Source organism: Oryx dammah, unplaced genomic scaffold (assembly GCF_014754425.2).
Source record: "Oryx dammah isolate SB20612 unplaced genomic scaffold, SCBI_Odam_1.1 HiC_scaffold_8, whole genome shotgun sequence".
Taxonomy (NCBI): domain Eukaryota; kingdom Metazoa; phylum Chordata; class Mammalia; order Artiodactyla; family Bovidae; genus Oryx; species Oryx dammah.
Window position 1 is genome coordinate 2,703,367 of NW_024070192.1, and position 16,499 is coordinate 2,719,865.

Sequence of the window (16,499 nt, forward strand, 5' to 3'; positions counted from 1 at the left end):
ACTGTATCCACAAAGGAAAACGGGAACTGAAATAAGAGCCAATCACAGTTGCTTTATTTTCCTCCCCAGTAAAGATGTCCTGAGTTTTCATTTTGACAGCTTAGAACAGACACTCAATCATTTAAAGGTCAAAGATGCAGTAGGTACTATCCAAGGAGTTCCTGGTCCATGAGCAAAGGACATTTTTGAGTTCAATGATACCCAGAAGATTGAACAGATTAATAAACAAACTCTCTGTAAGTGTCAAAAAAAAATAAATAAAAGAAGATGATTTGCAGATGATTCTCACAAAATGGGAATATAACCACAGAGAGATAAGACATGGTTTCTGGTTGGAATCCATGCATACCAAGCTTGGAGAAGGTCAAGCATGACACACACACACTTCCCATAACATCTGTTTCCTTTGGAACAGGCCGTTAGGTTCTACCAATGCAGCTCCCAAATCAGGCTACATGGGAGCCATCCTAGGCAGTCACAGATGACCTGCTGTTTTAAAAAGCAACGTGAGTGACTAGTAGGAAATGGGCTCTATTCTGAGTGATACTTGTGATTCTTCTGGGCCACTCTGGCATCGCTCCTGGAAGGCTGTGGGCATGCTAAGTCACTTCATTCGTGTCCAACTTTGCAACACGAGGGACTGTAGTTTGCCAGGCTCTTCTGTCCATGGGATCCCCTAGGCAAGAATACTGGAGTGGGTTGCCATTTGCTACTCCAGGGGATCTTCCCAACTCAGGGATCAAACTCACGTCTCTTTCATCTCCTATGTTGGCAGGCCAGTTCTTTACCATTGAGCTACGTGGGAAGCCTTGAAAGTTTTATCAAGGCAATTATGTGCTAGGAGGGAACTTTTAAACAAACATGGAAATTGACAATCTAACCATTCTTAGAAAAAGTGAAATGGCAGATAAGTCTCAATCTCTCACTCTTTTTTTAAAATTAATTTTATTGGAGTATTGCCGATTTATAAAGCTGTGTTTCAGGTGGACAGCAGAGTGATTCAGTTATACATGCATTCATTTTTTTTTCAGATTCTTTTCCTCTGTAGGTTATTACAGGCTGTAGAGTAGTGTTCCCTGTGCAATACTGTAGGTTTGCATTGCTTATCTATTTTATCTACAGTGGTGTATGTATGTTAATCCCAAACTGCTAATTTATCCCTATGCCCATCCCATGTTTTCCCTTTGGTAACCATATATTTGTTTCTGAAATCTGTAAGTCTGTTTCCACTTTGTAAATAATTTCATTTAAATCCCTTTTAATTAGATTCCACATATAAGCAACACCACGTGATATCTGTCTTTCTCTGTCTGACTTACTTCACTTAGTTACGATCGTCTCTAGGTCCATGCTCCACTCTTTCTGTCTCCTCATTTGGATCGATACTTGAATGGACTGTAGCCATAGTTACGAGCACTGCAGTTAACTCCTCATTAAATGCCAGAGACTGTGAGAGCAGGTTTGGGGACATAGCTCATTTACTCCTCCTAGCAACCTGTGAGCTGCCGCTTTTCCCGAGGGCAGGCAGAGGCTCAGGGACTAACAGGCAGAAGTGCACAGTCTTGCTCATGATCAAGCCTCTGAGCTCAATGTCATGTCCATTAGAACCCAGCATCTCAGTTCTTGAAGTTTCAAGACAGTAAATCTCAGTCGTGAGACTATGTGATAGTCCCCGAGGGAGCTGAGCAGGGGATGGAAGCAGAATGATGGGGCTGGGACCCAGAGATCTGCAGGCATGACAGGCTTCCCTAGAATCTCAGAAGCAGGTGGATAATAGACTACACTTTAAAGAACACATGTCTCCATCTCTGCTTTGCAAATGGGTTCATCTGTACCATTTTTCTATTAATAGAGTCCACATATATGCATTGATATATGATGTTTGTTTTTCTCTAATGGGATTGATGTATATACACTACTATATATATAATAGGTAACTTGAGAACCTAGCATATAGCTCAGGAAACCCTACTCAATGCTCTGTAGTGACCTAAAATGGAAGGAAACCCAAAAAAGAGGGGATATATGTAAATGTATAGCTGATTCACTTTGCTGTACGGTAGGAACTGAGATGACATTGTCATCAACTATACTCCAATAAACATTGAAACACAAAAGCGAACAAAGAAACAGCCCTCATACCCTTCTGTTTGTAGCGGTATTTGAAGGAGATTTTAGATTCCTGAAGATGAGTTATGAAGAACTGGCTAGGGCCAGCTCTTTAGGCCAATCAACAAGGAGATCAAACCAGTCAATCAATCCTAAAGGAAATCAATCCTGGAAGGACTGATGCTGAAGCTGAAGCTTCAATACTTTGGCCATCTGATGCAAAGAGCCAACTTGTTGAAAAAGACCCTGATGTCAGGAAAGACTGAAGGCAGAGGACAAGAGGGTGGCAGAGGGTGAGATGGTTGGATATGGACATAAATTTGAGCAAACTCCAAGAGGTAGTGCAGGACAGAGGGGCTTGGCTTGCTGTAGCTCATGGGCTTACAAAGAGTCAGACAGGGCTCAGAGACTGAACCACAGCATCATAAATATCTAATTGCCTTCTTCAAATTCACCTGTCTCAAAAGATCATTTCCTTGTGTCTTGAAGATCCATTGACATAGACCTTAAAGTAGTCAAGTTGAAAAATGGCACAATGTTTAACATTTTCTTTCCAAAGCGATTGCTAATATTAGGATGAAAGACGATCCTTTAAACAGACTTGAGTATACCAGCCAAGCAGTGCAGGCATCAGCAGTTTAGTAGGTTTTGGAATGGGGAAGGGAGAGAAGGCAGCACTGAGGGAGAGGAACCACTTCAGATGCCTGTTGAACTTGAACTCTGCTGTATATAGCCCTGATCTGTGGCCAGCTGCTTTCACGGTTTCTCCAGCAGCCAAATCTGACCCAACTCTCTCTTTTCCCCCACTTCCTTGTTTTAAATGAGATCTGGTTTTACTTAGATGAATTAAATGTCACTATATTTGTTTCTGTGAATTGTTCCAGCAAAAGTTACAGCATCAGTGTCTGACTTTGAACGTCTGTAATACTGTCAGCCTCTCTGGGCTATTTATAGTTGCTTTTTAAAAGTTGTAATAAATGGTTTTAGACAGCAATTGGTTTCCTTTCTCTTTAAGGAGCCTCAGAATCGGGATGCTTCAAAGTACCAGCTGAAAATACCTATTGATTCTTTTTTTTTTTTTTTTTTTTGCAGAAGGAATGCATGTTCATTGTAAAATTTTAGAAAGTGTAGATAGACAAATTAGAAGAAAAAAGGGGAGAAAAAGTGTATCATACCAGAGAGGGTCACAATCCATATTTTGTTTATATCATCCTGTCTTTTCTCCATGTTTAAATGTATTTAAACTTAAAAAATTATATTTTACAAGATGTTTTATAGTCCTCTTTCATTTTTTTCCACCAAACAATATGTTTTCTATTTTTTCTGTTATGCTTCTACTCTATCACATTTAATGGCTACATTAAAAGTAATGAGTAACGATACAATTGTACCATTACCTATGAAACAAGCCCACATTTATTAGATAGTAAGCCATATCCAGAATCTGCTACTACAAAGAGCCCTACAAATTAGCTGTGTCTCTCTGTTCATTCATGATGATTTCTTCAGGATAAACTGTTACAAGTGAAGTTGCTAGATCTGAAACTGTACCAAATTCACACATTGTTGTCACATGTAGCCAACTCACTTCCAGAAAATTATACACACACACACACACACAGACACACAGACACACACACACACATATGGGCTTTCCAGGCGGTGCTAGTAGTAAGGAATCTGCCTGCCAGTGCAGGAGACAAGGGTTCCATCCCCAGGTCAGGAAGACCCCCTGCAGGAGGGCATGGCAACCCACTCCAGTGTTCTTGCCTGGAGAAGCCCATGGACAGAGGAGCCTGGTGGCCTATAGTCCACGGGTCCTAAAGAGTTGGGCACAACTGAAGCCACTGAGCAGAGAGGGCTATGCTGACCCACTCCAGTACTCTTGCCTGGAAAGTCCCATGGGTGGAAGAGCCTGGTGGGCTGCAGTCCATGGGGTTACTAAGAGTCGGACAGGACTGAGCGACTTCACTTTCACTCTTCACTTTCATGCATTGGAGAAGGAAATGGCACCCCACTCCAGTGTTCTTGCCTGGAGAATCCCAGGGATGGAGGAGCCTGGTGGGCTGCCGTCTATGGGGTCACACAGAGTCAGACACGACTGATGCGACTTAGCAGCAGCAGCAGCAGCAGAAGCAACTGAGCACACTCATGCATATGCATCTGTGTGTGTGTGTGTATATATATATATATATATGCTGTGGTTTATTTGTTAAGTCATGTCTAACTTTTTTGCCATCCCATGGACTATAGCCTACCAGGCTCCTCTCCCAGTGGGATTCTCCAGGCAAGAATACTGGAGTGGGCTGCCATTTCCTTCTCCAGGAGATCTTCCCAACCCAGGGGTTGAACTCACATCTCCTGCGGGTCCCGCATTAGTAGGTGGATTTTTTACCACTGCCCCACCTGGGAAACCCCTATATTTTATCTTTGAAATAAAAACATAATAGCATGCATTTGTGTTAGGAGAACCACATTTCTAATCATTCCACCATCTTTTTAACAAGTTCTATTAAACACTTTTTAGTGCCAGACATTTTTTTGTTTTTTGATCTCCATATCCACGCCCTTTAACTTCATTGCTGGAGGACTGTATTGCGGAGCTTGGACCATACCCCATCATAACAAGAGAAGGGTTGTTTACATTTCAGAATAATCACACTGGATGAAAGTGACAAGAGATGAAGGCCATTGTGGAAACCAGGTAAACCCAGGTTCTTACCTAATCAGGAAAGCTTGAATTCAGCGACAAAAAACACAGATGAGTTCCTGTGGTGGTAGGTTCTTGTGAGAACCAGGTCTTAAAACCATGCAAGAACAAAGGACACTGCAGCCAGCCTACAGCTAGCAATAGTGAGAGCCTTAATAAGGAGAGTGACGCAAATAGACAAAAGAGGGCAAGGGGCCTGTGCTGAGAGCAACGTCACCCACGGCAGGAGCCAGGAGGACTGAGGGTCTCTCTCAGCCCTGGTGCCAGCTCCTAGGCCCAACCTGCTCTGCTCCCCTTGGGAAACAGTGCTGCCCCTGGGGCTCCAGCCACTCTCCAGATCCCTCACTTATCTTGCTTTCTCTGTGGTATTTACTCTACACTCTCCATGATCGTCTCCTTTTATTATTTATCAATGCCCAACTCGCAAATGCAAAGGTGGGTGCGTGCATACACGTTAAGTTGCTTCAGTCACATGTGTCTCTTTGTGACCCTGTGGACCATAGCCCACCAGGTTCTTCTGTCCATGGGATTCTCCAGGCGAGAACACAACTATGGAGTAGAGTGGGTTGCCATGCCCTCCTCCAAGGGATCTTCCCGACCCAGCGATTAAACCCCAGTCCCTTCTGTCTCTTGCACGGCAGGCTCTGTACAGTCGTACAGAGTGTGCCACCTGGGAAGCACCACAAAGGTGGCTCCCTCATTCTTGAAGGTGGGTAAGTCAAGCACACAGCAGAAGTTCAATTTTTAAAAAAAGGTAATTCAAAAAAATGCAAAATAAGAAAAAAAATCACAAATTTTCCACTGGAGAGTTTTAGAGACCACTGGGGAAGGGTTTTCCTTATACAACAAAGGGAAATTGAACTGTGGCCTCTCAAGAGACATTAAGATCTCATGATATCCATGAGAATCTGGGTCTAACTCAAGGTAAACTCTAAGCAACAAGAGCTGACACCCAACCAAGATGGGATGGCAGGTTTATTTTCAAGATAAGAACAATAAATACCTTCAGAGATGGCTCAGCAATACAGGTACATAGCATTTAAAACAGAAGACAGCATGATAAGCTGTTTGAGAATTAACTTGTTAACATTGCTGAGCTTGTCAGTCTTGTTTCCTTTAGGTTGGTTCCTCAGAATAAATAGCAATAAAATTCTTAAACTGAGCTGGAAGTATATGTACCATGTACATAGGTGTGTGTGTCTCTGTGTGTGTGTGTGTTGAGAACAAGGTCTAGGGGATTTTCTATTTGGTAATAGTTGTGAACTGATGCTTCTGAATGGTGGTATTGGAGAAGGTGCTTGAGAGTCCCTTGGACTGCAAGGAGATCCAACCAGTCCATCCTAAAGGAGATCAGTCCTGGGTGTTCACTGGAAGGAGTGATGTTGAAGCTGAAACTCCAATACTTTGGCCACCTGATGTGAAGAGCTGACTCATTTGGAAAGACCCTGATGCTGGGAAAGATTGAGGGCAGGAGGAGAAGGGGACAACAGAGAATGAGCTGGTTGGATGGCATCACTAACTCAATGGGCATGAGTTTGAGCAAGCTCTGGGAGTTGGTGATGGACAGAGGAACCTGGCAGGCTACAGTTCATGGGGTCGCAACGAGTCAGACATGACTGAGTGACTGAACTGAACTGAACAGTTGTGAAAGATGGAAGGAAATGACTCGGCCCCTAGGGTTTTGGGGAAGTGGCGGAAGAACAGGGAAATGGCCCAGGTGGCTTAGCGGTAGGAAGCAGTGATGGCATCCACATCTCTTGGGGACCATGCGTCGTCTGCCTTGCTGTTGTTTAGTCACTCAGTTGTGTCTTTGCGACCCCATGGACCGCAGCCCACCAGGCTCTGCTGTCCATGCGATTCTCCAGGCAAGAATCCTGGAGTGGGTTGCCATTTCCTCCTCCGGGGATCTTTCCAACCCAGGGATGGACCCCAAGTCTCCTGCATTGCAGGCAGATTCTCTACCGTCTGAGCCATGAGGGAAGCCCAAAGGAAAAGTGGGCTGAAAAAAGGATCTCCAGATAAAGCTAAGAGCAATATCATCAGGGTTGGATTTTGCATGTTCCCACATCTCCCTTCTCAGCTTCTCCTTAAGTTTTGCTGATAACATATTATAACATATGTTATAATATATACGTATTTATATATTTAATATGTATATTTAACATATATGTTATCAGTGAACTTAAGGAGATGCTGAGTATGAAACCCCCTCTATTCAGCATAAAACTTTGTAAATTGATTCAGAAAGAGAAGCTGTAAGGTTCTATCTGGGAAGAGGTAAAATCCATGGTTTCAGAGAAGCTGGACCGGGGTTGGAGGGGTAGGGGCAGGAGGGGAGATGGAACAGAGGCAGAATGGAAGCTCCATGCATAGCCATGGCTACTCCAGGGGGTGTGAGAGCAGCTGAGAAGGAAACATGAAATGGTGTGGGTTTGTCAGCAAGGGAGACACTGAAATCAGGCAGACAGGGGTACGTGGAGGAGGACGAGCAACATCTTGCAGGCAGTGGGCGAAGCAGACATTCAGTGACTGAGTGTCAGGCCCTCCTAGGAGCATAGGAGTGTCTTATTGATGATTCCAGGCAAGGCCAGGCGCAGGCTTAATTTCAGGCAAGGCCAGGCGCAGGCTTAATTCCAAGACAAGAAGCTGTGGGATAGATTTTGGGCAAAATAGCTTCTTGGATTCTCTCCTAACTCATTAACATCCCTCTTTCTTCCCTCTTCACCAACCAGAGCCCACCCACGTGCCCCTGGATCACACCTCTCCCAAACTCTCTCTCCCCCTTCCCTACCCCGGCCCCCGACCCCTATGAGCAGATCTTCAAAGACCATGACCTGCATGGAGAATTCAGGCCACCCTTTCTAATCTCTACCCTGTCAACTCTCACGTTTCCACTAGAATTTACCCCATCTAATAGTTTTGCCAGGAAAGTAACTTGATTCTGGACGACTCCATGAAAGTCACTTACATGGGAAAGAAAGTGCTTGTTCATCTCAAAGGCCACGGATGTGAACAAGTGAATTTTATCAAAGATATTTTAGACTTTTATTGGTCCTGCCTCTCCAATTATACAGAGAGGATTACTGTTGCTATTCATATATTTATATTAAGTAGATGCTAGCAACCAGATCAAATTTTATTACAAAAGTGACAGAGGATTGTAAAGTCTTAGCCACTGTGTTATACACTCAATGTGCTAATAAGAAGCTTAGGCCTGAAGAACTATTTACAGAGTATTCTGCCTGGTAAACGACTGAGTTTGAGAGTATATAGCAAAATGGCAGAACTGCTTCAAAACTGGTGAGCCTGACTGATGCACTTCTGTGCGTTGAGAATAGGGGACAGATACACAGGCTGCTCCTTCCTTTTGCTGAAAATATTCCCTGTCATTTCTATGTGCACGCTCTGAAGCTCAGTCGCGTCTGACTCTTTGTGACCCCATGGACTGTAGCCCGCCAGGCTCCCCTCTCCATAGGATGTCCCAGGCAAGAGTCATTGCCATTTCCTCTTCCGGGGGATCTTCTCGACCCAGGGATGGAACCCCCGTCTCCTGTGCCTTGGCAGGTGGATTCTTTACCAGACACCTTCTGTAGCCCATGTACTTTCTTGGTAAAGGTTTCTCCCTGAATTCACACCAAGATCTGAAAAACCTGGGGCCTAGCAGCAGATGTCACTAGTCAGAGCAGATCAAGGAACTTTAACGTCTTGCCTGAGCACAATGAGCAAGATTGGAGAGAAGTCGTTATCAGGGTCGGACCTCCTCACCCTTCTAACTTTCTTTCTCTCACCTGTGCGTCAGCAGTTCCCTCCTAAGTTTCTTTGAAAATTGTGATGAACTTGGATGCTGTTTTCAGGGAGATCCGCCCTCCTAACTGTGTGTTGCCTCCTACTCAAGCCACATCTATAAAAGAACTCCACGCCAGGACAAAGTCCATGTAACACGGAAGATCCTTTCCTATCTCTCTCACGAATCGCCAGGCAAGGTAGTTTGAAACTGGTGTAGAAACAGGGACCTCAGATCTAGAATTTGTTTTTGAACTTTATAGCCCACCATTCTGTAATGTCAGTGATCAAATTTCCATTTTTATTATTTAAAAAACAGGAGTTTTGCAGGCAATGAAATGGCCACCGTTAGTTTTAGGAGACCAAGGAATAAAGCACGCAAAAAGAAAACACAGGCAGGCGCCCTGCAGATGGCTCACTCTCTCCAGTGGTTTGTTGCTCAGTCGTGTCCAAGGTTTTGCGACCCCATAGGTTGTGGTCCCCCAGGCTTCTCTGTTCAGGGATTTTCCAGGCAAGAATACTGGGGTGGGCTGCCACATCCTACTGCAGGTACTTTCCTGACCCAGGGATCGAACCCGAGTCTCTTGTGTCTCCTGCATTGGCAGGTGGATCCTTTACCACTCGCACACCTGGGAAGCCCTGAAAATACTTTTTCATGATGGAATTGATGGTGACAAGATGATTCTGAAAGCATTCAGGTAATTTTAAAGCCCAGTTTTAATTCTGAGGAAAACAAATGTTAACTATAGAAATGTCCAGTCAATCCTCTGTTCTTTATCCATAAACTATTAGAAAAGTGCTCAAGTTAACACAACATATGAGTCAAGAGACTAAAAATGAAAAACACCTACGTTGTTTCTAGCCATTTTGACAACAGGGCCTTTGTAAACATCTTAGCACATGGTGTAGGCTGAAAAATGGTAAACACTAAATACATCAGTTTGGCTATGATCTAACATTTAGCTTAAAAGAAATTGCCTTTTAGGAAATGCGTCATTTACATGGTGGGAAAATTGAGGGATAGATGAATAAACTGTACACATTTAAACAGAATCTGAACGTTTTTCTCTGGATAAGTTGAAATGAATGATCAGAATAATAAACCACAGTAGAAGACCTGATGGTTTCGGGAACAGAATTCTCACAGCTGTTAACTTGTATCCCTGACATTGTTACATTATGTAGAAATAATTTTTCCACAGATTCACATTTGCTCACTTGTAGCTTGTATTAATTGAAACTTCATTCACCAATTAGCATACTGTGGAAGGTATTTTAAAAAAGGGCTTGTTTATAACAGTTGTTGGCACTACTGAAACTCCGAGCGATGCCAAGTAAATGCCATTTCAAAGAAAAAACTCTCTTTTTCCCTCTGGCAGCAGGAAAGAGCAGAGTGTCTCACAGCGGCTCTCGATTTATGACTCCCACGATGGGTGCAGTTCCCTGGAAGGAACTGGGTTAGAAGGAAGCATGGATGAAGAGCAGAGCCCTATCTCTGAACTGGCTTCTTAATGTGCAGTCCTGTGGGCCTCTGATGAGACTGTCGCATTCTCATGCCTCCAAGGATCAGAGGAGGGAGTAGAAACTGACAACCTTGAATAGCTTCCTGTTTGTAAGATGTCCATCCGAGGCACATCAGACAAATCTACAAAGAACCCCGTATCCTGTGGGCAACATCTGTGGAAATATTTTTTTTTAATTTAAATGTATTTTTAATTGGAGGATAACTGCTTTGCAATATTGTGTTGGTTTCAGCCGTATCTCAGCATGAATCAGCCGTAGGTACACACGACTCTCCTTCCGGAACCCCCCCTCCCACCTCCAGCCCCAGCTCACCCTCTAGGTTGTCACAAGGCATGGAGGATTTTACCTTCAACATTTCAGGATGTGTTTGCTCAGCCATGGGCCATATCCTGAAAGTATGTGGCTGTCTCCCCAAAATGCAGTTGAAGAGCTGACCAAAGACACGTAACTAATCAAGGCAGATCTGAAGGCTGATGGATCAAGCGGCCAGAAGCGGACGGATGGACGGGGAGAACTTGGACATGCCTCCCAGGACATTTTGGCTGTAGGCAGAGTGTCCGTCCTCACAATGGGCCACCGGACAAAGTGCTTATTGTAAAGTGGGCCTGGTCCCTGGAGAAGAAGAAAAATGATGCCTGTTGACTTGGGAGGTGGGGGGTGGATTAACTCGTTCCTCCCTTTCACAGTGGGAAGGCACTGGATAAATACTTGGTGATTAATTTCTTTGGTTGGTTTCAAGGTGGAGGTGTCTCAGTGTCTAGAATAGTATTTTTTCCTGTGAAATTTCTGATGCAGTCCAGCAACAGGATCCTCTAGTCCAACGTCTCCCCCTTCCTCCACTCTCCCCTACCTGGCACAGTTAGATGATGTAGAAAATAGGTTCTAGAAACTACTGACCGTTAGCCCTGGGCCCCAGGGACTTGGCGTTTTTGGCAGAGAAGCAACTAAAAACCATTCAACATTGAATTATTCAAACTTACTTTCAGACTTGAGCTGGAAAGCCGTTGACATATATTGAAGATGCTGAAAGCAATAATAACTGTATGTATCAATATAACTTGATCTTTTAAAGACCGAATGAATTTGGAGGGAGGAAAATGCCTTTGCTCAGGCAGGGCTGTGAAAACCTTAGGAACACGGTGAAGAGACGGGGGAGAGAGCCCAACCACAGCACGCTCCCTTTAAGAGGGAAGCAAGAGGAGCGGCCTTGGCAAATCTTCGGCTTCTATTCAGAAAGAGAAGAGCTTCCAGTGTCAGAGAAAAAAAGGAAAGAAAGACAGTAGAAGAAAAAAAATTAAAAAGGATGGATGTTTTGAAACAAAGGCAGGAGCAATTTTATACTTTATTGAACGCTTACCTGGGAGTGATTTTAACTCCTCCAGGGTTAAGAAAGATTTTTTTTTTTTTCTCCTCTCAAAACTAGAGGAGGAGCTAGGGTAAAGGAGTTGAGTGTGAAATAGCATCCTTGTTGGTTCTGTTCTGTCCTGGGAAGTACACAAGGAAGAAATACCTCCGTGGAAGAGAGAGGAGGCTGCAGATACAGAAGGCAAGGGACCGTCTATGATACAAGCTGTATGTAAGTTATGTTGTAACAGTAGCATAGAAACCCCCTCTTTCCTGAAGTTACTTTTTACTGGAGCACAGTCGCTTCCCAATGCTGTGTTAGATGCTACTGTCCAGCAGGACGAAGCAGTCACAGGTGCACACGTATCCTCTCCCTTTTGGCTTCCTTCCTCCTCAGGTCACCACAGTGCATTACGCAGAGTTCCCTGTGCTATTCAATATGTGATCATCAGTTGTCTATTTTATAATGTTTTATACACCATAGCAATTGCATAGATGTGTCAACCCCAGTCTCCCAATTCCTCCCTGCTCACCAACCTTTGGAACATAGAAACTCTTAATTGCCTCCTTTTTCTAAGGAAAACTATCTGACTTAAACAGAAAGCCTCTAAGATGGCTAGACAAATACTTGAATTCTATTTTGCCTTTTTACATTATAGATTGTTTTGTTTTCTAAATGTCCTCAGGCCAGAAGAGTCTACAAAATGAAGACAATTTTTTTTCTTCTTTTTTTAACGTTGGGTCAGCAGAGGCCGCGAGGCCTCATTTGGGATAATCACAGTCTTTGCTGAAGCCTTATGCATATATAAAAATGTTATTTTCTCTAATTGCATATTTAGTTCCTGTAATGACTGAGCTGGATTCTAAACTGAAATGAGTGATCGATACTTAATGTCTCTGCCGTTCAGATGAAGTCTGAGCTGTTTCAGACGGCATCAAATTGCTTTGAATTGGGCCAATTGCTCTAAAGACGGAAATTGAAAGCTAAAGAAGCGTGTGGAATTTTCTGTTTTTCAGATTTGAAGTGAAAAAACCCAAGCTCGCAAATAGCCGCGCTCCTAGGACCCTCGCTTCCCCAGCAGTCGCCCGGATATACCCCCAAGGCCACTGGAGAGCATGAGCTACTACGGCAGCAGCTACCCCATCGTGAGCGTGGACCCCAAGTGCCCGGGGTACACCCCGGAGCACCTTCTGGCCGAGAAGCACAGAGCGAGGAGACGCCTGCTGCACAAGGACGGCAGCTGCAACGTGTACTTCAAGCACATTTTCGGGGAGTGGGGCAGCTACGTGGTGGACATCTTCACCACCCTCGTGGACACCAAGTGGCGCCACATGTTTGTGATCTTCTCGCTGTCCTACGTCCTCTCCTGGTTGACCTTCGGCTTGGTCTTCTGGCTCATAGCCTTCCACCACGGCGACCTGCAGAACGAGGGCCCCGACGCCACGCCTTGCGTGGACAACGTCCACTCCTTCACGGGGGCGTTCCTCTTCTCCCTGGAGACCCAGACCACCATCGGCTACGGCTACCGCTGCGTCACCGAGGAGTGCCCGGTGGCCGTGCTCACGGTCATCCTGCAGTCCATCCTGAGCTGCGTCATCAACACCTTCATCATCGGGGCGGCCCTGGCCAAGATGGCCACGGCCAGGAAGAGGGCGCAGACCATCCGGTTCAGCTACTTCGCGCTGGTGGGCATGAGGGACGGCAAGCTCTGCCTCATGTGGCGCATCGGGGACTTCCGCCCCAACCACGTGGTGGAGGGCACGGTCCGCGCGCAGCTGCTGCGCTACGCCGAGGACGGCGAGGGGCGCGTGACCATGGTCTTCAGGGACCTGAGGCTGCTCAACGACCAGATCATCCTGGTCACCCCGGTGACCGTCGTGCACGAGATCGACCGCGACAGCCCCCTCTACGCGCTCGACCGGAAGGCCGTGGCCAGGGATAACTTTGAGATCCTGGTGACGTTCATCTACACCGGGGACTCCACCGGGACGTCCCACCAGTCCCGGAGCTCGTACGTGCCCCGCGAAATCCTCTGGGGCCACAGGTTTCACGACGTCTTGGAAGTGAAGAGGAAGTACTACAAAGTGAACTGCCTGCAGTTCGAGGGCAGCGTGGAGGTCTACGCCCCCTTCTGCAGCGCCAAGCAGCTCGACTGGAAAGACCAGCAGCTCCACGGCGTGGAGAAGGCCCCGCCCGTGCGAGCGTCTGCCCCGCCCGACGCCAAGGTCAGAAGAAGGTCGTTCAGCGCCGTGGCCATTGTCAGCAGCTCGGAAAACCCAGAGGAGACCACCCCCTCTGCCCCCGAGGAATGTAAGGAAGCCCCGTACCAGAAGGCCCTGCTGGCTTTAAATAGGATTTCCGTAGAATCCCAAATGTAGTCCTGAATCTTAAGTGTGACGGCTCCCTACCACCCAGCGGTTCTTACTCTCTAGCCAATCACCATAAGGCAAGTAGTTCTATATAAACAGAGCTTTTGAAGGATGTGGCACCTACCTTTGATGTGATGAAAGATAAATAGAGCAGGTTAAGCTTGGTAAAAGATATCTAAACATTACATTATATGCAATTGTTTAATTTAACTTAATTTTATTTTTTGGCTAGCAACTATTGTATTTAGGGAGGCTACCAAGAAGCCTAATTGATTAATTTCAATTTCGTCTCTTTTAATTATTCCATACACTTGTATTATCAGTTGGAAGTATAATATTTCAGTAATAAGGAACAAAGACAGGAGGACAAATAATAATAGTAGAAAGGAAAATAGCACAGATGATAAAATGTTAAACATATCCAAATTGATAGTGTAATGAGCTGCCTATAAAAACCTTATGTCTTACAATCAAGATGTGCAAGGAGCGCCTTCAGTAACTTGTGGTGTTGAGCTGCTTCACGTGGACTCACCCGACCCGTTTGAGTCATCGTGTCTACCCCTCCCAGGGTCTTGGTGTCAGCTGGCTGAGACTGTGTCTGTAAGAAGTAACCTATCAGCAAATTCTGACGGGCCTATGTGCCACTTGCCAGGGAAATGATCAAAAAGGGCTGCTGCTGCTGCTGCTGCTAAGTCGCTTCAGTCGTGTCCGACTCTATGCGACCCCATAGACGGCAGCCCATGAGGCTCCCCCTCCCTGGGATTCTCCAGGCAAGCAAAAAGGGCTCGAAGTTACTATTTATCTCGTCCGTAAGGCAGAAGAAACGTTGGCATTACTTTTCAGAGGGAGATTTCTCTCGCAGACGCCCTGGGTGATTGACTCCAAGGAGTGGCTCTGCGTGGAAGAGCAGAAGTAAGGCAACCAGGAGTCTCGTCAGGTCGGTGACGAGGGGGCTTCTCCCACCCACTGCACCCACCTTCTCTGAGGACAGGAGGACGCACTGGGGTCGCAGAGGTGGGGGGAAGAGTTGGGGAGCCGTAAACAGTCTCAGGCTCTCCGAGAGAAAGCATGTCCCTGTATCTTGAAAGACTGGAGCTCTGGTTACACACGGGATGGGGCCTTTTTTATTTTTATTTTTTGGGCAGTTGGGTGGGGCGTTAGGAGGTGGGGAGACTGTGAGGAGAAAAGTCTTTATTTTCGCCTACGAGCAATTATGTATATTTTCTATCTCGGTCACTTTAGAAAACAGAAACAACTTAAACTCTGGATTTTAAGAAACCCTTCCTTGGAACTTGGAACCATCATTTAAATGAAGGATTTTGTGAAATATAATTAAGGTGAATCACCTTAATTTTGAATGCACATTTTGAAGCAGCTCAGCTAAGTGCTTCGGAATTGCTTAAATTGTAGGGCAGGAGATAAATGTGTACACTCTTATTTCCATGTTAAGAGATGTTGATCATGATTACTTTAAACACAAACCTGATCACCTAAGAATGAAGAGTCACTCTAAGCTTTATCAACTGAAGAATTATCAGCTACCTTCAGAATTATCTGTGTGATTTTTTCCCATTGTTGCTGAGCTGACATTAAATATATGCCACAGTTCTCTTTTTGTTTATTTTATATAAATATAAATATGTATACACATAGTTTTTGCTTTTTTCTGGAAAATTCCCCCCTCTCTTTAAATTAAAGCACACAAGTAAATTTTACTGAATCAGAGTACTAGATTACCAACGGAAGTAAAACATATGGGGACATAAGCTATTTTTCTTTTGTTTTCTTTTCCTCCCTCCCTTCCTTCTCTCCTTTTCCTCCTTCTTTCTTTTGCCTATGAGTCATTAATAAAGTCATTTTATAAATGCACATGTGCAAATCTTTTATTCCTGCTGTTGTATGGATAAGAGATCTCTGAAGGTCACAGGTTGCAAAATTGTCCTGGAGCTTAATGTCAGAGAGCAGAATCATGCAATTTATTTTTCTCATCTTGCTTCAGAAATGCAAAATCCATTTTTTAAATTGTACATGCCCTATGGAGTTGGATTTCAGAGCGGCAATTGCTCAGCTAAATTAGAGCACTGCCATCTACCAAGTAGAAAACCACCTCCACAACAACGAGCAGACTTGCCCCTCTCCCCCTTTATAGCTTGCTTCACACCAGTCTAGTTCCTTTCACTTTACTTTCCGGACGCTGCCTGTCCTGATCTTGCATGGATGTCCAATAAATACATTCTGTCCAGCAAACCCTCTTACCCAGATTAGATGTATTAATATGACCAGCATCCTGTGTAATACATATCTCTCATTTTCTGTTTAGATTGATAACACACTTTAATGCCCCAATGAGTTGCTGCTACTGCTGCTAAGTTGCTTCAGTCGTGTCCGACTCTGTGCGACCCCATGGACTGCAGCCTACCAGGCTTCCCCGCCCATCGGATTTTCCAGGCAAGAGTACTGGAGTGGGTTGCCATTACCTTCTCCTGTAGCCCCAATGAGTTACTTTATGATAAAGAGCTTAAAATTGTGCAAAAAGTGTGTGCCTCGGCTGGTGGGAACTCTGTGGATGTGGTCAGCACTGGGACAAGGCACCAAACGTGAGATTCCTGTTCCTTCGAATTAGGATGTGTGCAGAATTAGAAACCATTTTCATGGGTTT

At 44.9% G+C, this 16,499-nt stretch overlaps 1 protein-coding gene across 4 annotated transcripts in view; it reads left to right on the top strand.

Moving 5' to 3' along the window:
- The window catches only part of KCNJ16 (potassium inwardly rectifying channel subfamily J member 16), a 66,414-nt gene extending 51,907 nt beyond the window's left edge, over nt 1-14,507 (top strand). For 3 of the 4 annotated variants that reach the window (XM_040244420.1, XM_040244417.1, XM_040244419.1), the window contains exon 2: nt 12,488-14,507. In XM_040244420.1, coding sequence (XP_040100354.1) covers nt 12,587-13,849 — 1,263 coding nt within the window. In that variant the 5' untranslated portion in view covers nt 12,488-12,586 and the 3' untranslated portion in view covers nt 13,850-14,507. Of the gene's footprint in view, nt 1-9,899; nt 11,703-12,487 lie in introns of those variants that run through there. The other variant, XM_040244418.1, reaches the window with a different exon arrangement.
- The last annotated feature ends 1,992 nt before the right edge of the window (nt 14,508-16,499 follow it).